This window comes from Lathyrus oleraceus, chromosome 5, assembly GCF_024323335.1.
Source record: "Lathyrus oleraceus cultivar Zhongwan6 chromosome 5, CAAS_Psat_ZW6_1.0, whole genome shotgun sequence".
In the NCBI taxonomy this organism is placed as follows: Eukaryota; Viridiplantae; Streptophyta; class Magnoliopsida; order Fabales; family Fabaceae; genus Lathyrus; species Lathyrus oleraceus.
This window is the reverse complement of record NC_066583.1, coordinates 505,254,323-505,278,568: the sequence shown is the minus strand read 5'-3', so window position 1 is coordinate 505,278,568 and position 24,246 is coordinate 505,254,323. Positions and strand designations below refer to the sequence as shown.

General features: G+C 41.2%; 1 protein-coding gene and 1 long non-coding RNA gene across 2 annotated transcripts; both read left to right on the top strand.

Annotated features, from left to right (window-relative positions):
- The first annotated feature begins 9,727 nt into the window (after positions 1–9,727).
- LOC127085822 (uncharacterized) lies at positions 9,728–10,384 on the top strand. The gene is made up of 3 exons (XR_007789285.1): positions 9,728–9,947; positions 10,032–10,122; positions 10,236–10,384. It is a non-coding gene; the product is annotated as an uncharacterized LOC127085822 (long non-coding RNA).
- Positions 10,385–10,404: 20 nt separating this feature from the next.
- LOC127081646 (beta-galactosidase) lies at positions 10,405–12,461 on the top strand. The gene is made up of 10 exons (XM_051021884.1): positions 10,405–10,521; positions 10,592–10,679; positions 10,759–10,877; positions 10,965–11,129; positions 11,223–11,398; positions 11,499–11,608; positions 11,694–11,803; positions 11,907–12,017; positions 12,104–12,214; positions 12,317–12,461. The coding sequence occupies exons 1-10, from the start codon at positions 10,405–10,407 to the stop codon at positions 12,404–12,406; spliced, it is 1,197 nt and encodes a 398-aa protein (XP_050877841.1). The 3' UTR covers positions 12,407–12,461.
- Positions 12,462–24,246: the final 11,785 nt, after the last annotated feature.

The window sequence follows — 24,246 nt, the reverse complement described above, 5'->3', positions numbered from 1 at the left end:
ACTGGAAGGCTGTGGAAGTTCCCCAAATATTTCAAAAGTAATTTTATCATTTTTAGACAAAACCCTGTGCTCTACCCAAGGCACAATGGCATGTTGTAGGGCCTCCTTTATCTTTTTCAAGAGTTTTTTATCATTAATGAAATGACGTTTTGCATTCAAAATTTTGTTCCTTTTCTTTCGTTTCATATCTATTTACAAAAATGGCAATCAAATTTTTATGCACGCACTTTCTAAATAAACTGCATAAATCATAACATGTAGAAACACCACCGAGACCATTGATAACGACACTGTTATGGTCCAATATGACTTTGATTGTCCAATCTACCAAGCTGAAGACGAAGTGGGGGAAGATTGCGAACTCCCTGAAGAGTTGGCCAGATTACTCAGACAAGAATAGAAGATCATTCAACCACACCAGGAAGACGTTGAAGTTATCAATATGGGAACAGAAGAAGATAAGAGAGAAGTAAGGGTAGGCGCAGCGCTTCAAGATACATTGAAGACAAGACTGATAGAGCTCCTCCACGAATATGATGACGTGTTTGCTTGGTCATACCAAGACATGCCCGGATTAGACACTGACATCGTGACCCACAAGCTTCCCCTTAAATAAGAATGCCCTGCCGTCAAACAAAAGCTAAGAAGAACTCGACCTGATATGGCTCTCAAGATCAGAGAAGAGGTGAGAAAGCAATTTGACGCTGGTTTCCTGGATGTCGCTAAATACCCACAATGGGTTGCCAACATTGTACCAGTGCCGAAGAAAGATGGAAAAATCCACATGTGCATAGACTACCGAGACTTAAACAGAGCCAGTCCCAAAGACGATTTCCCATTACCTCACATTGATGTACTGGTGGATAACATAGCTCAATTCTCCGTGTTTTCCTTCATGGATGGTTTCTCAGGATACAATCAAATTAAAATGGATCCCGAAGACATGGAGAAGACCACGTTCATTATTCCTTGGGGCACCTTTTGTTACAAAGTAATGTCGTTTGGTTTAAAAAATGTTGGGGCAACATATCAACGTGCCATGGTGACTCTCTTTCACGACATGATTCATGAAGAGATTGAGGTGTATGTCGATGATATGATTGCCAAATCCCAGACAGAAGAAGAGCACATCACCAACCTGGAGAAACTATTCACTCGTTTGAGGAAGTTTAGGTTGAGACTTAATCCTAATAAATGCACATTTGGGGTTCGATCTGGGAAGCTTTTAGGCTTTATTGTAAGCCAAAAGGGAATTGAAGTAGATCCTGACAAGGTTCGAGCCATTCAGAACATGCCTGCACCAAAGACTGAGAAGGAGGTTCGTGGTTTCTTGGGGAGACTAAATTACATCGCCAGGTTTATCTCTCACCTTACTGCAACATGCAAACCAATATTCAAGCTTCTGAGGAAGAATCAAGGCGTGGAGTGGAATGAGGACTGTCAGATAGCCTTTGACAAAATCAAAGAATACTTGCAAGAGCCACCGATTCTAATGCCCCCTGCCGAAGGAAGACCTCTCATCATGTATCTAACCGTGCTCGATGAATCCATGGGTTGTGTATTGGGACAACAAGATGAGACTGGTAGAAAAGAGCATGCCATCTATTATCTGAGCAAGAAATTTAATGATTGTGAGACCAGATATTCATTACTCGAGAAGACTTGTTGTGCACTCACATGGGCTGCTAAGCGTCTCAGGCAGTACATGCTAACTCACACAACTTGGCTGGTATCTAAAATGGATCCCATCAAGTACATATTCGAGAAACCATCTCTCACTGGTAGGATTTCTCGATGGCAGATGTTGTTGTCAGAATATGATATCCAATATGTTACACAAAAAGCGATCAAGGGAAGCATACTAGCAGACCATCTTGCTCACCAACCACTAGAGGATTACCAATCTTTGAAATTTGACTTTCCAGATGAGGACATCATGGCTGTTAAGGATGTTGAAGACTCCGAACTAGAGGAAAGCCTCGAGCCAAGAGCAGGCTGGACGCTCATGTTTGATGGTGCCTTAAATGCAATAGGCCATGGAATTGGGGCAGTGCTGATGTCTCCCAAGAATTTCCATATACCATTCACCGTAAAGCTTTGTTTTACCTGCACAAATAACATGGCCGAGTATGAAGCTTGCATACTAGGGTTGGAAGAAGCCATTGAGTTGAAGATCAAGATACTAGAAGTATTCGGGGACTCCGCTTTAGTCATACATCGGATCAGAGGCGATTGGGAAACAAGACATGCTAACCTAATTCCATACCGGGATTATGTGCTGAAGTTACTCCCAAAGTTTGTCGAAATCACTTTCTCTCACATTCCTCGAGAAGAGAATTAGATGGCAGATGCCTTAGCAACTCTGGCCTCCATGTACAAATTAATATGGCCCAACCATCAGCCTCATATTGAGATTAGACGTTTTGATGAACCTTCTCATTGCCTGGCGACAGCAGAAGAGCCAGATGGTAAACCCTGGTTCTTTGATATCAAACAGTACCTGGAGAAGAGGGAGTATCCGGCAGAGGCTTCCAACCTTGACAAAAGGACCCTCCGGAGATTGGCATCAAAATTCCTCCTGAATGGGGAGGTATTGTACAAACAAAACTACGACATGGTTTTGTTAAGGTGTGTGGACAAACACGAAGCAAATCAGCTGATGAGGGACATACACGAAGGTTCTTTCGGTACGCACGCCAATGGGCATGCCATGGCCAAGAAAATTCTAAAGGCAGGTGTCGCAACCTGCGAAAAAACAACCGGCGAAAAAGGAAATGACAGAAGAGTCGCCACTGTGCGTTATTTATCCCAAAGGAGGGAAAGGAAACGCTCAAAGTAAACCTGGAAAAAGGAAAGGAAAAGACAAGGTCTCGCAACCAAATCTTGGGTTCGGGATTCGATTATGCGAAGGGAAGGTATTAGCACCCATATGCATCCGTAGTACTCTACGGGATCCACTTTTGTTGTTCTTGTCTAAAGGGTGTAGGTTTATCTAATGTGTTATTTACTAAAAGAGGGGTCAAAAAGAAAATGACTCGCACGGATGTTGCATCCACTGCATACGTATCTCATCTGAATATGAGAATCAGAGTCTTCGTAGCTCGGCTACCTATGGGTTAAAGAGGAGTGTGCTCGCTAAGACATCGCGTCTTATGCCTACGTATCTCATCTGGAATGAGAATCAGAGCAGGTCGTAGTTCGGCTAACTACGGGTTAAGGGTTGTGTTTTTGGGTGAACGACGTTACTACGCAATCTACCGGATGCTCGACCTTTGGAGACTTACTCGCCTGTAGTAGAAGGAGTAAACGTGTTCTTAGGAGAAGAAAAATCAATGAGTTGATTTGTGTTTTAGGGATGCTCATGCAAAAAGGAAGTCCTAGACGAAGGAACGGTGCTACCTAATTGACATGCAAACGAGAGACTATACAAAGCCTAACAATCCTATGGGGAGACGATCACACCATACAAAACAAATATGCATAAAGTAAACACACCAACAAGGGGCTCAAACATACATGGGTAGGGCTTTAGTCAAGAGGGGTCATATCAACCTCGACAAACAAGCCATGGAAAGGGTAATCAAACGGGCTCTTAACCGCTGACATTGAACGTCAGGGTGAGCAGATCAAAAGGGTAATGAGGATAAGACCTCATAGCTCTTAACCCTGGACAGGGTGAGCTCATGACAAAAAGTGGGGATTCAGGAAGGTGGAACCCTCTCCACTGACTGACCGGACAAAAGATCTTAGGCTTTTGTTCTGAAGCATCGACACGTAGTGCGAGCATAAAGAACGACACACTGAATAACGGGGGATTGACTACTAATCCCTTTTATCCGTCAATTTCCTTTTCGTAGAGGTCTTTTAGGCACAAAAGTAAACAAACAAAAGAAAACATTGCCTCCTATTAAGGTCTTCCTGCTAAGAAAGCGGTAAAATGCGGGAAAGATGTAAAAGTACCACACGGATAAAGATCCGAAGTAACAACAACTAAAGAGACAAGAAACCCAGAGATCTCTCCAGCTGGCACCATCAAAGAAAGCAAGTCAGCACAGGTAATCGGAATAAATCTCCAAGTGGTATCCCACAAATAAAGTGGAATACCCGGCAAGCTATCCCTGCAAGAGTCATGTGAGCCCTCACAAAAACTCAACAAACAGGTTAGAGTAACAGGATGGAATCAGGAGAAAACAATGCCATGACAAACACGAAACAGATTAAAGCAAACAGAAAAGCAACTGTTGTCGCGATCGCTGCTGCATCGCTTAGCGAAGGCTTAGCGAAGCTTCGCTGTAGGCTCGCCTAGCGATGGTGCTAGCGAACGCCTGCGGGTTCTGGGTTCTTCATTGATAACAGTCTGATCTCGGTAACCCAAACCCTATGGTATCCATCTCAGAAACAAAACGATTAAACATTTAAGGTATTGTTTACACATTCATGCATATCTAAACCCGTGGGCAAAGCCTAACGATACCTCATACATTCAGAGTATTCAAATTAAAAGCATAAAGTAATGGGGATAAGGCAAACCTGACTGGAGAGATCGAATGAAATTGAATTGCACCGTTGGGGCTTACAGAACAATCTTAGGGTTTATATGAGAGGGAATTGGTTCTTTGCAGATGATTTCCCTTCAACGTCCAGAGGCTGCTCTGAATTCTGTAGCTCTTCCCTTTCTTCTCTCTTTTTCTCTTTTTCTTCCCCCCGGTTTTGTTTCACTGAAACTCTAATATTTATAACCTGATTTTCGTGGCTTGGTGGGCTCAAATGAAGGCAACTCAAGCCCAAGACTTTTCTGTTATATTTCAAAACGCGTGCACTTCGCCTAGCGAAGGATCTGCTCGCCTAGCGAGCATGACAGTTCAGCTTCGATTAGCGAACCATGCTGCTCGCCTAGCGAGCATGACAGCTCAGGCTCTGCTTTTTGCTCCTTCGAGATTAGCATTTTGAATGATGAATAGACCCCGTTTGAACATGTTGGAAGTAACTCACGCCATTCCCTTGTATTGACTGATCATCCAGATAGGACCCACAAAGTGTCTTGGATGATATTCAAGCTTCTTGGAGCTAAATCCGATTGATATGATGCAATGCAATGTGAAATATTAAATGACCTAAAAATGAATTCATGAATGAGGGGGGCAAATTTTGGGGTATTACAGCTGCCCATATTCAATCAACTGGAGACCCGAAAAGAAGATAGCAGCGGCTTTCGCACTTTCGAGGTATCAAGGGATTGAATACAATAAAAGCCTGAAAATTTGCACTGAAGTGAAGTAACAATGCCTGTCAAAATAGGAAAAGAGGTAGTCTTGAAAGAAGAATCTGTCTGGTACAGTGAGAGTCGGTCTGAATACCGAAAAAGAATGTTAACCTGGATACCAAAATAAATGGTAACACAGAAATAACCATGACCTGAATGCCGCTCATCAGTCTGAATACTGGAAATGACTTCGATCTGAACATCGGAAGATATGAGATTATTAATATTGGTTTAAACACCGAGAGACTGGCCTGAACGCCACTTCGGTCTGAATACCGGAAAACTGGTCTGAATGCCACAAGTTGCATCGACCTGAATGTCGGAAACTTCTTGGATTTGAACATCGGAAAGCTGGCCTGAATGCCACTTCGGTCTGAATACTGGAAAACTGGCCTGAATGCCACAAGTTGCGTCGACCTGAACGTCGGAAACTTCTTCGATCTGAACATCGGAAAACTGGCCTGAATGCCACTTCGGTCTGAATATCGGAAAATTGGCCTGAATACCACAAGTTGTGTCGACCTGAACGTCGGAAACTTCTTCGATCTGAACATCGGAAAACTGGCCTGAATGCCACTTCGGTTTGAATACCGGAAAATTGGCCTGAATACCACAAGTTGCGTCGACCTGAACGTCGGAAACTTCTTCGATCTAAACATCGAAAAATTGGCCTGAATGCCACCTCGGTCTGAATACCGAAAAAAACTGGCCTGAATGCCACAAGTTGCATCGACCTGAACGTCGGAAACTTCTTCGATCTGAACATCGGAAAATTGGCCGAAACGCCACTTCGGTCTGGATACTGGAAACTTGGCCTGAATGCCACAAGTTGCGTCGACCTGAACGTCGGAAACTTCTTCGATCTGAACATCGGAAAATTGGCCTGAATGCCACTTCGGTCTGAATACCAAAAAACTGGCCTGAATGCCACAAGTTGCGTCGACCTGAATGTCAGAAACTTCTTCGATCTGAACATCGGAAAACTGGCCTGAATGCCACTTCGGTCTGAATACCGGAAAACTTTCATGCCTGTCAGCATCGGCAGAAATAGGGAAAATGATAATTGAGGCGGCGCATGGGCCAACGACCTATGCTGGGGATAATAAGTCATGAATAACCTTCAATCTGAGCACTGGAAACAAACTTCTGGTTTATCACTTGGGATACCGAGAATGTTTTATGCTTCACATGCGTATGTTTGAATTTTTCATGAAAATGGAAATGCTATGCGATTTGGGAGGATGCAATGCAATATGATTCTATATGCAGGGATGCAAAAATGTTGGGTAGAATGCCAAGCCGAGGCAAGGAATTCTGCTGGGGAAATGAACACCATCTTGGCAAGGCTGTTGGAGATGCACAGCACAAAGAACTCTGTGGGGAAATGATCCGCCACACGGTGTTCTAGCAATGACGAAATACCGAGACTCTGACTGGGGAGAGAACGGCACTGAAAACCTGCTGTTGGGGAAAGCGATAGTGGTTCTGGCAACCATAACGAGAGAGACGACTTAGCAGGGGAAGCAAACACCGATACGGTACCGAGATTCTGCTTCAAGGAAAGAGACCATGGATCTGTCGTCGAGATCATCGATCTGGCATTGAACCCTGAGGAGCAGCCGCTTCTGCTGGGAAGGTACAGTCTGGCACTGTCAACTCCGCTGGGGATATACAGTCTGGCACTGTCAACTCTACCGGGGATATACAGTCTGGCACTGTCAACTCTACCGGGGAGTGTATAGTCTGAAACAACCGCTCGGGGGAGTACAGTAATGATAACCTGCCGGGGATTGAAGAATCCAACGCTCGGACCAGCTCTGCAGGGATAAGATACCAAATACCAACTGTTGAGGAAAAACATCCGCGATCATCTGCTGGGTACCTTAAGGAAATGCCCCGAGTATACCTGTTCTGAATAGACGATCCAAAGCACTTAAAATTTACAGCAATTTTAAATGTTTATTGAGCATGTACCTGTAAAGCTCTTATGTTTCATGATGCAATGTTTATCAAAAATTCGGACGTCATTTTTGCACACAAAACAGTAAAAATGAAAATGAACACAGTGATGATTTTATTGAATGAGTGGACTCTGAATAGGCATTTACATCCGGGAGCAATCCCTGGAAAGAGGTAATCGCACAAAAGATAAAAACAGAAATTAATCTAATGGCAATGTGAAATGGATTCCTATCGGGTTCCAACTCTGCTATGACTCGCTCGTCTTCAAGATCCTCCAGATGATCAGCTTTCTGAAAAGAGTGATTGGAATGTTTCCTACCCTTCGGAAGTTTCCAGTTATCGACATGGGATGAGATTCAGAACTACTCAGAACGCAATCATTCGCTTAATCCCTAACTTTTGCCTGGATCGCCCTTTTCGGGTTTTCAATCCACCGGGATACCCATTTTTGCCTAAGTTGCCTTTTCAGGTTTTCAACTTACCGGGTGTACAATCTTTTCATTTTTAATCCCTAATTTTTTCCCGAACCTTTTCATTTTCTTAGTTCGTCGGGATGCCCGTTTTTTGCCTGGACTATTCTTTTTACTGTCCAGCGGGTCTATTTTATGCGAAGTATTTTTTAACTGCGTCTGAGTTCACAGGGGAAGTAAAGTTTTCACCATCCATAGTTGCAAGCACTAAGGCTACACTGTCAAAAACCTTGGTGACAATATACGGTCCATCATAGTTAGGAGTCCACTTGCCCCTGTGATCTGTCTGAGGAGGAAGGATCCTTTTCAACACTAAATCTCCGACTCGGAAGCATCGAGGACGCACTTTCCGATCAAAGGCTCTCTTCATCCGACTCTGATACAACTGCCCATGACAAATGGCTGCCATTCGCTTCTCTTCGATAAGACTCAACTCATTGAACCTTGTCCGAATCCATTCAGCTTCGTCTAACTTGACATCCAACAGGACTCTTAGAGAAGGAATCTCCACTTCAACATGTAGGACTGCTTCCATACCATACACAAGGGAGTAAGGGGTTGCCCCGGTCAATGTACGTACTGAAGTACGGTACCCATGCAAGGCGAAGGGTAGCATCTCATGCCAATCTCTGTACGTGACGACCATCTTCTGTACAATCTTCTTTATGTTCTTATTTGCTGCCTCAACAGCGCCGTTCATCTTAGGGCGATAAGGGGAAGAATTATGATGCTGAATGTTGAAGTTCTGGCACAACTCCTTCATCATTTTGTTATTGAGATTAGAACCATTATCAGTGATGATTCTCTCGGGAATCCCATAACGACAAATGATTTCTTTCTTGATGAATCGGGCAAACCACATGTCTGGTGACCTTCACAAATGATGCTGCTTCGACCCATTTGGTGAAATAGTCGATGGCAACAAGGATGAAGCGATGCCCATTGGAGGCAGTCGGCTCAATCCTTCCTATTATATCAATGCCCCACATAGCAAAAGGCCACGGCGAAGACATCACATTCAAAGGATTTGGCGGCAGATGTACCTTATCAGGATAAATCTGGCATTTATGGCATTTCCGAGCATATTTGAAACAATCAGATTCCATGGTCATCCAGTAATAGCCCGCTCTCAACAATTTCTTAGCCATTGCATGTCCGCTGGCATGATTACCGAAGGAGCCTTCATGAACTTCCTGCATTAACATGTTTGCTTCGTGTCTATCCACGCATCTGAGCAAAACCATGTCGAAGTTCCTCTTATACAGCACATCATCTTTGTTCACGAAGAAACTGCCTGTCAATCTTCTCAAAGTCTTTCTATCATTGTTGGATGCCCCTGCAGGGTACTCTTGATTCTTCAGAAAGCACTTGATGTCGTGATACCAGGGCTTGTCGTCGACTACCAGTTCAGCAGCAAACACATATGCGGCCCTGTCGAGGCGCATCACATCGATCCTGGGAGCGTGGTTCCACCGAATCACGTTGATCATGGAGGATAGAGTGGCAAGAGCATCTGCCATCTGGTTCTCATCACGAGCACTACGCCAAAAATGACTTTTAACAGCGCATCTTAGACAGCGCTTTTAAAAGAAAGCGCTGTCTAAGGTTAAAATTAAAATAAAACACGGAAAATGTTCCAAAAAAATAATGAAAGCGCTGTCTAAGGGGGGGTCTTAGACAGCGCTTTCTAAAAGCGCTGTCTAAGACCCCCCCTTAGACAGCGCTTTTAGAAAGCGCTTTTAAATATAGACCTTAGTCAGCGCTTTTGATAAAGCGCTGTCTAAAGTCTTTAAATTAAAAAAAAAATTAAAACCAAAAGCGCTGTCTAAGGGGGGGTTTAGAAAGCGCTTTTAAATAAAATGTGTTTGAAGAATCAATCAATCCATCTATCTTTCTATCTATCCTTGATTTTAATTTAATTTAATTTATTTCTGTTTTTCTTCTAATGAAAAAAAAATCAAGTTAACCCACAAAATAACATTGGGGGAAGATAACACTTGGATTCATCTTTGCCGGAGCTTCGTCCCCTTCTTCTTGTGTTTCTCTTTCCCCTCCTTTGGTGACTTCATCTATCTCACTTTAATTTTTTTCTCAATTTCGAATTTCAAACCCTAATTTTATCTCCACCCCACACCAAATAACTTAAATTTGTTGGAATTTGTTGCTCCTTCAAGATGACGACAATTCGTAGGTTTTGCTGCAACGACCTTCTTCGTTTTACCAATGTCAATCTAGATCATCTCACTGAAACTGTAACTTTTCTCTTTCTCTCCGGTCCATCAACTCAATCTAGTGCATTTCACTTTGTGCGTTCTTAACTTTCTTGTTTGTTTCAGTTTAACATGTCATTCTACATGACGTATTTAGCGCGATGGCCCGACTATTTCCATGTCGCCGAAGGCCCTGGGAACCGAATTATGGGTTACAGTAAGTCTTTGCCCTCTCTGCTTTCTTTTTCTAAAGTCCAACTTCAAATGTTTTTTGGTGTTTATGGTTCAGGGGTTTACTTTTTTTGTGTTTTTTTTAATGTTTGTTGTTAGGTTGAGGAATCTAGATTTGTGTTTGAAGCTAAGACTATACAGAGAATGGAGCTTTTGGTGTTGTCTACTTTGAAATGGAGGATGCATCCGGTGACTCCAATTTCCTTCTTTGAACACATTGTTAGAAGGCTTGGTTTGAAGAGTCGTTTGCACTGGGAGTTTTTGTTACATGTTCTACAGGTACACTGATTTTGGTAGCGGTATATCTCATAGACCGATCGAAGATTTGGCATACTCAGTTGCAAGATTCATACAAAATCGCGGCTCCTTTGTTAACTACTACATGGTATATGTTACATCTAAGTTTATGTTATAGAAACTTTGATTTTTGTCTGATATCTTATATTTGAATGCAGTATCATGGAGGGACTAATTTTGGTCGAACATCGAGTGGTCTTTTCATTGCAACAAGCTATGATTATGATGCTCCTATTGACGAATATGGTACGCGTTAAGGTTTAAATTGTTTGCGTGTTTTGAGTTATAACAGTTAGAAACATTTTAAAGTGTTACAAAATGTTAGGACTTGTGAATGAACCAAAATGGGGACATTTGAGAGACTTGCATAAGGCAATAAAACAGTGTGAGCCAGCTTTGATTGCTGTGGATCCTACGGTCACATATTTCGGGAAAAACCTCGAGGTAAATTCTATTATCTAGTTCATGATAAAATTAAGGTTCAAAATTGTTACTGTGTTGAAGATTTGTTTTGTTAATTTGATCTTATAGGCACATGTGTACTACATAAGTAGTAGTGTTTGTGTTGCATTTCTTGCAAATTATGACACGAAATCGGCTGCAACGGTTACGTTTGGAAATAGCCATCATGACCTTCCACCTTGGTCTGTCAGCATTCTTCCTGATTGCAAAACCGAAGTTTTCAACACTGCAAAGGTAAGTAACGCAAGATAACCGAATATGTTGAATAAATTTTGTTTAGTAAAGGTATAACTGATGGACAAACCGGACTCTGATACTAAAATGTAGGTTGGTGTGCAAAGCATCATAAAAACGATGACTCCGACAAACATTACATTTGATTGGCAATCATATACCGAAGATCCCGCCTTCTCTAGTGAAGACGATTCTGTCACAGCAGAAGCACTTTGGGAGCAGATCAACGTTACTCGCGATTCTTCAGATTATTTGTGGTATTTGACAGAGTAAGAATTTTTGAACTTTCCTAACTTGTCAAACACATTAAAAAATCGGAATACCAATTCTTGAGTCTTGATACTAATTCTATCGTTGATCCATTCTCAGTGTCAACATTAGTCCTAATGAAAGTTTTATAAAGAACGGTCTGTCTCCTATTCTGACCGCAAACTCAGCAGGTCATGTTCTACATGTTTTTGTTAATGGACAACTTTCAGGTCAGTATGCTTTTTCTTGGAAATTTTTTCATGATAAATTTCATTTTTATATATTTTTAAATTAACATATGTTATATGAATGTAGGAACTGTATATGGAGGATTGGATAATCCTAAGTTAACATTTAGTGAAAGTGTGAACCTAAAAGTTGGCAATAACAAGATTTCTTTACTTAGTGTTGCCGTCGGTCTTCCGGTTAGTATTTTTTTTTTTATGTCTATGTTTTAGGTGACAATTGACATTTTCAATTTGATGATAAGTAATATTTTAATTTTGTCTGCATTCAAATTAAAACCAGAACGTTGGCTTGCACTTTGAAACATGGAATGTTGGAGTGTTAGGACCTGTAACATTGAAGGGTCTAAACGAAGGGACTCGCGACTTGTCGTGGCAGAAATGGTCTTACAAGGTTTGATATAGCGAATAACTTTTTTGCAGGGACTAAAATTTTATTATAATGTACATTGTTGAGACGAGTTTGATTTTGTTGGACAGGTTGGACTAAAAGGCGAATCATTGAGCCTTCATACCATAACTGGAAGTTCCTCTGTTGAGTGGACACAAGGATCATCATTGGCTAAAAAACAACCTTTGACTTGGTACAAGGTAAGAATATTTTTACTACAAAGGGAACAATTGTGTCATTGTTACATATGATCATCTTCAGTTGCATGAAATCTGAGTCATTTTACTCTTCAATCTTGTTAGACAACGTTTAACGCGCCGAGTGGCAATGATCCGTTGGCTCTAGATATGAGTAGCACCCGCGACCGTCAACTTAGGTTTAATCTTAAGTAGATCGGATACCGTGACGGAGTACGTTCTTCGGATCCTCAATTCATGATAGAGCTCAATGTTTGTTCATAAATTTGTGTAATTAATGTGTACATTTGTAGTATATGTAATGACTTGTAAATGTGTACATAAATTTGTATATATTTTGATACATTTAAGGCAAAATTGGTTTGAATTGGTATATATATATATTTGTTAGCCAAAAATTGGTAGAAAAAAGGCCAAAATGGCATATATAAAATGTGATAATTGTCTGTCAAAATCTGGTTGAAAACAGGTAGAAATTCTGGTTTATAAACCTGGAAAAAATGTGGTTTAAAACAAAAGCTTCAAAAAATTTCGTATACCTTAGACAGCGCTTTTGTAAAAAGCGCTGTCTAAGGGGGGGGATTAGAAAGCGCTTTAGGCAAAAGCGCTGTCTAAGGGGGGGGGGGGGGGGGGGGGGGGGGGGGGCTTAGACAGCGCTTTTTGAAAAGCGCTGTCTAAGGTATACCTAAAAAAATTAAAATAGGAGGGTCTTAGAAAGCGCTTTTGGCCAAAGCGCTGTCTAAGAGGGTGGGGCTTAGACAGCGCTTTTCAAAAGCGCTGTCTAAGGTATACCTAAAAAATTTAAAATAAGAGGGTCTTATAAAGCGCTTTTGGCCAAAGCGCTGTCTAAGGGGGGGGGGGGGGGGCTTAGACAGCGCTTTTAAGATTTAAAAAAGCGCTGTCTAAACCTTTAGCAGCGGAGGTTTAGACAGCGCTTTAAAGCGCTGTCTAAGGCTAAAAAAAGCGCTGTCTAAGGTCTTGTTTGTTGTAGTGGAGGTATATGATACAACTTTACTATTGTGAAGAAAGTCAACAGTCTTCTCGTGTAATCTCTGTAAGGGACCAGATTGGGTTGGAGGGTGTTCCAATCACCATTCACTTGATTGATTACTAGAGCTGAATCTCCGAAAATGTCCAGGGTCTTGATTCTCAAATCAATGGCTTGCTCAATACCCAAGATACAGGTCTCATACTCATCTTCATTATTGGTGCACTCAAAAGTCAGACGAGCGGTGAAAGGCATGTGGGCACCTTTCAGAGTAGTAATGACAACACCAATTCCACTTCCTCTGGCATTGACAGCCCCATCAAACATTAAAGTCCATTTTTCGTCTGGATCAGGTCCCTCCTCAACAACTGGCTCTTCGTAGTCTTTCATCTTGAGGAACATGAGGTCTTCATCTGGAAAATCAAACTTCATTGGCTCATAATCTTCAACCGGCTGTTGAGCAAGATAGTTTGACAGAATATTCCCCTTGATGGCTTTCTGGGATGTATACTGGATGTCGTACTCTGTCAGTACCAATTGTCAACGAGCAACCCTTCCGGTGAGAGCTGGCTTCTCGAATATATACTTGACTGGATCCATCTTGGAGATCAATAAGATTGTGTGAGTCAGCATGTATTGTCTCAATCGCTTAGCAGCCGATGCAAGTGCACAACATGTCTTTTCAAGCATTGAGTATCTCGACTCCAATCTGTGAATTTTTTACTCAGGTAGTAGATGGCATGTTCTTTCCTACCTGTCTCGTCGTGTTGACCGAGAACACAACCCATGGAATTATCTAGTACTGTCAAATACATAATCAGCGGTCTCCCTGGGACTGGAGGCATAAGGATTGGAGGATTCTGCAAATACTCCTTTATCTTCTCGAAAGCCCTCTGACAATCATCATTCCACCTGATAGCCTGATCTTTTCTCAACAATTTGAATATTGGCTCACACGTGGCTGTTAGGTGAGAGATGAACCTTGCAATGTAGTTCAACCTTCCTAAGAAACCACGGACTTGTTTCTCTGTTCTTGGCTCAGGCATTTCCTGTGTCGCTTTTACTTTGGCCGGATCCACCTCAATCCCTTTTTCACTAACGATAGAACCCAACAGTTTTCCAGACCTCACCCCGAAAGTACACTTGTTCGGATTAAGCCTCAGCTTGAATTTCCTCAAACGCTCAAACAATTTCTGCAAATTCACCAAATGTTCTTCTTCTGTCTGAGATTTGGCAATCATATCATCAACATAAACCTCGATTTCATGATGAATCATATCATGGAAAAGAGTGACCATCGCTCGTTGATATGTTGCCCCAGCATTTTTCAGACCAAATGGCATCACCTTGTAGCAGAAGGTTCCCCATGGGGTTATGAAAGTTGTCTTCTCCATGTCTTCTGGTGCCATCTTAATTTGATTATAGCCAGAAAAGCCATCCATGAAGGAGAATACCGAGAACTGAGCCGTATTATCCACCAAAACGTTGATGTGAGGTAATGGAAAATCATCCTTAGGGCTAGCTCTGTTCAGATCCCGGTAGTCGACACACATACGTACCTTTCCATCCTTCTTAAGTACTGGAACGATGTTTGCAACCCATGGCAGATAATTTGTAACCGCTAGAAACCCTGCGTCCAACTGTTTTTGCACTTCTTCCTTTATCTTGACAGCCATCTCTGGTCTTGTTCTTCTGAGCTTCTGCTTGACCGGAGGACGACCTTCTTTGAGAGGCAAACGGTGTACCACAATGTCCGTGTCAATCCCGGGCATGTCCTGATAAGACCAAGCAAAGATGTCAACATACTCGTGCAGCAATTCAATCAACCCCTTCTTCACATCGTCTTCCAAAGCAGCCCCTATCTTGATTTCTCTTTTGGCATCCTCGGCGCTGAGATTAATCACTTCAGTAGACTCTTGATGCGGTTGAATGACCCTTTCCTCCTGTTTTAATAACCTGGTGAGTTCTTCAGGGAGTTCATAGTCTTCATCACCCTCTTCTTCAGCTTGAAAGATTGGATTTTCAAAGTCGAAGCGAGCCATAGCAGAACTGTTATCAATAGGATCCGGTGATGTGCATCTGCATGAGGGATGGTATGTGCTTATGAGTGTGAAAAAAAATAAAAACTAAACAAAACATTGCCATTTTCTTTTTGAAAACTGCAAAAATGGAAAGACAGGGAACGAAATATTTGAATGCAAAAAGACGTCCTTTATTTATGATAAAAAATGCAAGTATCCACATAGATGAGCCCTACAATGAGTCATTATGCCCTGGGCGGAACGTAAGACTTGGATATGCATGAATGAACAAAGAAAATTACTCCTCCAGAAAAGTGACTTGGACAATCTCCTCAGAAGACCAATTGCGGAGAACTTCACCCGGGACCCTTGGATGCACCCAGTTGTCAATGTCGCAATCACTATCCCCATCTTCATCGTTGACCGCAGAGACCTGGCCATATTCTTTTACTGATTCGACATCTCCTTCCATCATATTAACATTCACACCATCATGCTGGGGCATGGGATTGTTGACGACATTAGGAACCGACGCAAAGTTAATGGCCTTTGAATCTATGAGGTCCTGAACTACGTGCTTAAAAGCTTTGCAGTTCTCAATAGTGTGGCCAGGTGCCCCAGAGTGGAACTCACACCTAGCATTGGCGCCATAACCCACTGGAAGCCTGCCAACGGGAGGAGCCAAAGTGCGTAACTGCACAAGTTGTAGTTGTTGAAGACTAGAAAGCAACTGAGCGTACGACATTGGAAGAGTGTCGAAACGCCGGTCCATCATCCTCTGCCTCTGTTGATAGGCGGGTCTGTTACCCGGTTGTGGACGATATTCAGCAATTCTGACTGAAATGGGAACCAGAATGAGAAATTCTCTTCAAGAACACCTGTGATGATGCAAGAATGATATGTGTATGATGCGTATGACGCGTATGCTATGTTTTATCATGGATAAACCTGAAAAATGATATGCACATGCGGGTTAACCTTTTTTTTTTATGCATTATGTTTTGAAAATAATCATGCTATGATGCAAAATGATGAAACAATGGCTGGTTGTTTATCATGGGGCACAGGATCAGAACTTCAGCATGAATTCGGAACCGGGAACCATAGAATACAGTCATCAACTTAGAACCCATACTTCAGAACCAACGGTCACCAACAAGAACCAAACAAAAGTCACCAACAGGATACGGTCACCAACAGTACCTGTAAATGAACATTCCCGCCCCACTCACGGGTGTAATCTAGGCCAGGGTAAGGTCAAGAGAAACGTAGGATAAACAATCCTTTCAAGAACATCATCATATGCACACCAGGTGTATGCAACGATAATACCCCATCAGAATCTGAACTGCTCGTGATACCATGTTCCACTAAGTGGCGCCATACCACCCGCTTCCCATGAATCACTCTATTCCTAGGTGTCCTAAAGTTCACTCATAGCCTGTGTATTGGGCCTTTTACCTCTTGTGACTCCCACCCAACAGCGAAACAGATACACAGCCAACACAGTATGCATGAAACAGTAAAGCGCACATAGGATGCAATGCAAGCAGATAAGTATGCAAAGCAATAAATAAATAACTGTACAAAAGAATAAACACCCAACAAACAAGAAAACTACAAAAGCTAGGAAGGACTCGCTTAGGGAAAACCGGGTCACCAGCAGAGTCGCCAGCTGTCGCAACCTGCGAAAAAACAACCGGCGAAAAAGGAAATGACAGAAGAGCCGCCACCGTGCGTTATTTATCCTAAAGGAGGGAAAGGAAACGCTCGAAGTAAACCTGGAAAAAGGAAAGGAAAAGACAAGGTCTCACAACCAAATCTTGGGTTCGGGAGTCGATTATGCGAAGGGAAGGTATTAGCACCCCTACGCATCCGTAGTACTCTACGGGATCCACTTTTGTTGTTCTTGTCTAACGGGTGTAGGTTTATCTAATGAGTTATTTACTAAAAGAGGGGTCAAAAAGAAAATGACTCGCACGGATGTCGCATCCACTGCATACGTATCTCATCTGAATATGAGAATCAGAGTCTTCGTAGCTCGGCTACCTATGGGTTAAAGAGGAGTGTGCTCGCTAAGACATCGCGTCTTATGCCTACGTATCTCATCTGGAATGAGAATCAGAGCAGGCCGTAGTTCGGGTAACTACGGGTTAAGGGTTGTGTTTTTGGGTGAACGACGTTACTACGCAATCTACTGGATGCTCGACCTTTGGAGACTTACTCGCCTGTAGTAGAAGGAGTAAACGTGTTCTTAGGAGAAGAAAAATCAATGAGTTGGTTTGTGTTTTAGGTATGCTCATGCAAAAAGGAAGTCCTAGACGAAGGAACGGTGCTACCTAATTGACATGCAAACGAGAGACTATACAAAGCCTAGGAATCCTATGGGGAGACGATCACACCATACAAAACAAATATGCATAAAGTAAACACGCCAACAAGGGGCTCAATCATACATGGGTAGGTCTTTAGTCAAGAGGGGTCATATCAACCTCGACAAACAAGCCATGGGAAGGGTAATCAAACGGGCTCTTAACCACTGACATTGAACGTCAGGGTGAGCAGATCAAAAGGGTAATGAGGATAAGACCTCATAGCTCTTAACCCTGGACAGGGTGAGCTCATGACAAAAAGTGGAGATTCAGGAAGGTGGAACCCTCTCCATTGACTGACCGGACAAAAGATCTTAGGCTTTTGTTCTGAAGCATCGACACGTAGTGCGAGCATAAAGAATGACACACTGAATAACGAGGGATTGACTACTAATCCCTTTTATCCGTCAATTGCCTCTTCGTAGAGGTCTTTTAGGCACAAAAGTAAACAAACAAAAGAAAACATTGCCTCCTATTGAGGTCTTCCTGCTAAGAAAGCGGTAAAATGCGGGAAAGATGTAAAAGTACCACACGGATAAAGATCCGAAGTAACAGCAACTAAAGAGACAAGAAACCCAGAGATCTCTCCAGCTGGCACCATCAAAGAAAGCAAGTCAGCACATGTAATCGGAATAAATCTCCAAGTGGTATCCCACAAATAAAGTGGCATACCCGGCAAGCTATCACTGCAAGAGTCATGTGAGCCCTCACAAAAACTCAACAAACAGGTTAGAGTAACAGGATGGAATCAGGAGAAAACAATGCCATGACAAACACGAAACAGATTAAAGCAGACAGAAAAGCAACTGCTGTCGCGATCGCTGCTGCATCGCTTACCGAAGGCTTAGCGAAGCTTCGCTGCAGGCTCGCCTAGCGATGGTGCTAGCGAACGCCTGCGGGTTCTGGGTTCTTCATTGATAACAGTCTGATCTCGGTAACCCAAACCCTATGGTATCCATCTCAGAAACAAAACGATTAAACATTTAAGGTATTATTTACACATTCATGCATATCTAAACCCGTGGGCAAAGCCTAACGATACCTCATACATTCAGAGTATTCAAATTAAAAGCATAAAGTAATGGGGATAAGGCAAACCTGACTGGAGATATCGAATGAAATTGAATTGCACCGTTGGGGCTCGCAGAACAATCTTAGGGTTTATATGAGAGGGAATTGGTTCTTTGCAGATGAGTTCCCTTCAGCGTCCGGAGGCTGCTCTGAATTATGTAGCTCTTCCCTTCTTCTCTCTTTTTCTCTTTTTCTTCCCCCCGGTTTTGTTTCACTGAAACTCTAGTATTTATAACCTGATTTTCGTGGCTTGGTGGGCTCAAATGAAGGCAACTCAAGCCCAAAACTTTTCTGTTATATTTCAAAACGCGTGCACTTCGCCTAGCGAAGGATCTGCTCGCCTAGCGAGCATGACAATTCAGCTTCGCTTAGCGAACCATGCTGCTCGCCTAGCGAGCATGACAGCTCAGGCTCTGCTTTTTGCTCCTTCGAGATTAACATTTTGAATGATGAATAAACCCCGTTTGAACATGTTGGAAGTAACTCACGCCATTCCCTTGTATTGACTGATCACCCAGATATGACCCACAAAGTGTCTTGGATGATATTCAAGCTTCTTGGATCTAAATCCGATTGATATGATGCAATGCAATGTGAAATATTAAATGACCTAAAAATGAATGCATGAATGAGAGGGGCAAATTTTGGGGTATTACAGCAGGTTAGTACTGGTTGACGATGGAAACCGACTGTTATCATTACACCAGAACATGCCACAAATGCCAAATCTATGCTAACAAAATACATGTACCACCTACTCCGCTAAATGTCATAGCATCACCTTGGCCTTTATCTATGTGGGGCATCGACGTGATTGGAATGATAGAACCCAAAGCGTCGAATGGACACAGATTTATCTTGGTGGCCTTAGATTATTTTACCAAATGGGTGGAAGCCGCGTCTTATGCGAATGTCACAAAGCACGTGGTCGCCTGTTTCTTGAAAAATAATATCATATGTCGATATGGTATTACCAACAAAATCATCACTGATAATGGGTCCAATCTCAACAACAAGACCATGGATGAGTTATACGCAACATTCAAGATCGAGCACCACAACTGATCACCCTATCGACCTAAGATGAATGGGGATGTTGAAGCTGCAAATAAAAATATCAAGAAAATCATCCAAAAGATGGTTGTTACGTACAAGGATTGGCACGTGATGTTACCTTTTGCGTTACGTTGCTATCGCACATCGATACGAACTTCGACAGGGGCAACTCCTTATTCCTTGGTATACGACATGGAAGCAGTTCTCCCTATAGAAGTAGAGATCCCCTTGATGAGAGTCCTGATGGAAGCTAAGCTAGACGAGGCGGAATGGGTTCAGTCAAGGTATGCCGAGCTCAACCTTATTGAGGAGAAATGCTTGAAAGCATTAGGTCGCAGTCAACTCTATCAAAGGCGTCTTAAAAAGGAATTCGACAAGAAAGTTCGTCCCAGGGTGTTTCAAGAGGGAGATTTAGTACTGAAGAAAATATTGCCCATTCACAAAGACTCTAAAGGGAAATGGACACCAAATTATGAAGGCCCATTTGTGGTGGTTAGAGCCTTTTCCGGAGGCGCTCTAATTCTAGCAACTATGGACGGTGATGAGTTGCCGCTTCCCACCAATACTAATGCTGTTAAAAAGTACTTCGCCTAAAAAAGTGGAATAATAAAACCCGCTAAATCGAAAACCTGAAAGGGCGATTTAGGCAAAAAAGATGGCTATCCCGGTGGATCGAAAACCCGAAAGGGCGATCCAGGCAAAAATTAGGGATAAAAATAAAAGAATCTGATCCGCTGAGTTGAAAACCCGAAAGGGCGACTCAGGCAAAAATGGGTATCCCGGTGGATCGAAAACCCGAAAGGGCAGTCCAGGCAAAAGTTAGGGATTAATTCCAAGGCAAAGAGTTGTACTTACAGACATCTGACATACCCTCGAAGACAAAGAATCAATCTGCCTTACTTTTCAAAAGCAAAGTGCTCGGGCTATCAAAGACATGAGGATCATAGCAGTGTGGAAACTCAATAAGAACTCAATTTTCATTGCCATTTTGTTTCTATGCACAGCAATTACCTCATTAAGGAATTACGTCTTCATGTACAGTCACCCCTTTAAGGGTCAAATCAATAAAAGAGAATTTTTCTCAACAAAGTGTGCCCAAATCATTTTTTATTTTATCTGTTTGTTTGCAAAGAACCTTTTATTTTTGATAAACATCACTTTTAAAAACTATTGGAGAAAATAAAATGCATGTTTGAATAAAGTGGTAAAATTGCTTTTGAAATAGTAAGCGGACGAATCCTTTAGTCCCCAAGATTCACTCTTGTCTTTCATAAAGGTGCAGGACTGATTGCAGACGGTTATGTTCCTTTCAACTACTGATTCATACCTCTCATAAATGTACTCACGGTATAGCCAGACCGGGGCCAAGCTCCATCACATTTCCAACAGAAGCATTGATAAATCATGGACGGAGTATCGCGTGTTGAAAAGTCTGAACCCTTTCAATGACTTGGAACAACCCAAATATATTCCCAAAACCACCAAGCAGGGGCATTAAAATTTGATCTCCATTGATCGCCCAAATGATAAAAAATCCATACTGTTGGCATCATACTTCAAAGCAAAATGTCTTAGCCGGGGCATATCCAATTACCCAGTTGCATTCCTGCATGCATCACAGGCATCATTTCATGCATAATTTCCTTCCAAACAAGGAAATTAAAAAAAAAACAGTCATACCAATCATCAGCATACCCATGCATAACACTCCCACAAAATGGGAATTTCAGCAAAATAAAAATCATTCGCATTTCTACATGCACAACCAAATATCCCCAGCAAAATTGCATACTTGCATACATCCCATGCATCATCCCATGCATGGAAGTCCCACCTAAAGTGGAACATCATACAAAAATCAAATATAAAATAACAGGATCCAAGGTCATTCGCATATGTCTTGGATATTTCTCATTTCCAAATAAAGTTATTTCCCTGCACGTGTTCATAGAATTATTTCTCAGCAAATCATTGTTCAACTTTATGATTAAAAATGATATCCCCAGCATTTTTCTTTATAGTCATTGCTCCCCAAGCAGAGGTTACCCTAAAAAGTCTCTTATGAGCTTTTCCCCTGCAGAGCATTTCTAGTAAATCTCCCTCAAAAGGAGTCTTTTCTTAAAATTCCCCCAACAGACGAATATTCGAGATACTGCTTCGTTTATCTGAAGAATCTCATTTCTCTGTTAGAGCTACTGCTTTAGTATCCTCGGAAAGTATTAGATTCAGTTAAAGTATTTTTCCCTTGCTGGAATAATTTAATTCTATCATATAAGATGCTGTTTTGACTTGATACATAGAATCTCACCTTTTACTGTTTGAGATACTGCTTCATCAATTTGAAGAGTCTCATTTCAGATTTTTTTTAGAGATACTGCTCTAGTATCCTCGGAGAATCTTAGATTCAATTAAAGTATTTTTCCCTTGCTGGAATATTTTAATTCTATCACATAAGATGCTGTTTCGACTCGATATAGAGAATCTCGCTTTTACTGTTTGAGACGCTGCTTCATCAATATGAAGAGTCTCATTTCAGATTTCTTTTAGATATACTGCTCTAATATCCTCGGAGAGTCTTAGATTCAATTAAAGTATTTTTCCCTTGCTGGAATATTTTAATTCTATCACATAAGATGCTGTTTCGACTCGATAAAGAGAATCTCGTTTTTTACTGTTTGAGACGCTCCTTCATCAATATGAAGAGTCTCATTTCAGATTTTTTTTAGAGATACTGCTCTAATATCCTCAGAGAGTCTCAGATTCAGTTAAAATATCTTTCCCTTGCTGGAATATTTTAATTCTATCATATAAGATGCTGTTTCGACTCGATACAGAGAATCTCACTTTTACTGTTTGAGACGCTGCTTCATCAATATGAAGAGTCTCATTTCAGATTTCTTTTAGAGATACTGCTCTAGTATCCTCGGAGAGTCTTAGATTCAATTAAAGTATTTTTCCCTTGCTGGAATATTTTAATTCTATCACATAAAATGTTGTTTCGACTCGATACAAAGAATCTCGTTTTTACTGTTTGAGACGCTGCTTCATCAATATGAAGAGTCTCATTTCAGATTTTTTTTAGAGATACTGCTCTAAGTATCCTCGGAGAGTCTTAGATTCAATTAAGGCATTTTTCCTTTGTTGGAATATCCTAATTCTATCATATAAGATGCTGTTTCGAAGAGTCTCATTTCAGATTTTTTTTAGAGATACTGCTCTAAGTATCCTCGGAGAGTCTTAGATTCAATTAAGGCATTTTTCCTTTGCTGGAATATCCTAATTCTATCATATAAGGTGTTGTTTCGACTCGATATAGAGAATCTCACTTTTACTATTGAGATGCTGCTTCATCGATATGAAGAGTCTCATGCCAGATTTTCTTATATACTGCTCTAGCATCTTGAAAAATCTTGAGTTTTAGCTAGGGATGTCACTCCACATGTCTCGACTGAGATGTCCAAGATACTGTTCTGATGACTCACAGAAAGTCTTGACTATTCCATTTTACCGTGGGATAATGTCTTTTGCCATTTCTCACCGTATTTTTATATATATATTTTTCTTCCTTGCATTTCCTAAGACAAAATTTGGGTCTTCTTGTATTTAATTATCTCTCACCGTGAATGCACGAAGACTGCTGTCATTCTTACTTTCCGGTTTGAGGTAATTAAATAGGGGCAGCTGTCATACCCCAATTTTGTCCGGTCCTTGGTAACATCAAGTCTTTTATGATACTTTCATCTGTTAAAATCCTTAAGAAAATATCTACTGCATTTGTTTTTACTAAAGCATGGGATGGTATATGCATTTTTGGTTAACAAGGCCCGTTTTGGTTTATCCATGAGATTTCTTTGTTTCAAAAGGCCCATTCACATAGACATGTCCATGATTAATGTTCCAAAGTGTGGTTTGAATCTTTTTACGACACTGATCCAAAAGTCCATTTGATTATCAGTAAGTATTAAGAGACATGATTGTTTTTATGATCACTTGTCATTAAACCCATTTGCACATCTCGAACAAATACCAACTCTCTAAACCGTTCATAAAAAAAACCTTAAACTAAACTTGCATCTTTTCTAAGTATGACTATGTTTGGTTTATATCAAGATACCACATATATGAGTATTGGATTGGTTTTTAGGATCAAGGTTTGAAATTGCAACATTTTTGTGGCATGTTTTATTCTAGACCTTTTGGCACATTTTATTTTGGTTAATATTAATGTGTTAAAGTTAACCCAGTTGAAAATCCATTAAATTACATTTTTTGGCCCAACCCATTTTTTGTTTGGGATATAGTTTAAAGTTTTCTTTTGATTAATACAAATAAATTGTTAAGACAAAATTTAAAATTTAAAAAAAAAGAGAGACTAATTGCACAAATAATATTCCAAATAATATTCCAAATAATACTCCAAACAATATTTCAAATAATAGCCCAAATACACTTTAATAATTCAATTCTTTCCAAGTCCAACAAGTTACAATGACCATTAGACTTTTAATTCAATAAGTTACAGAATAG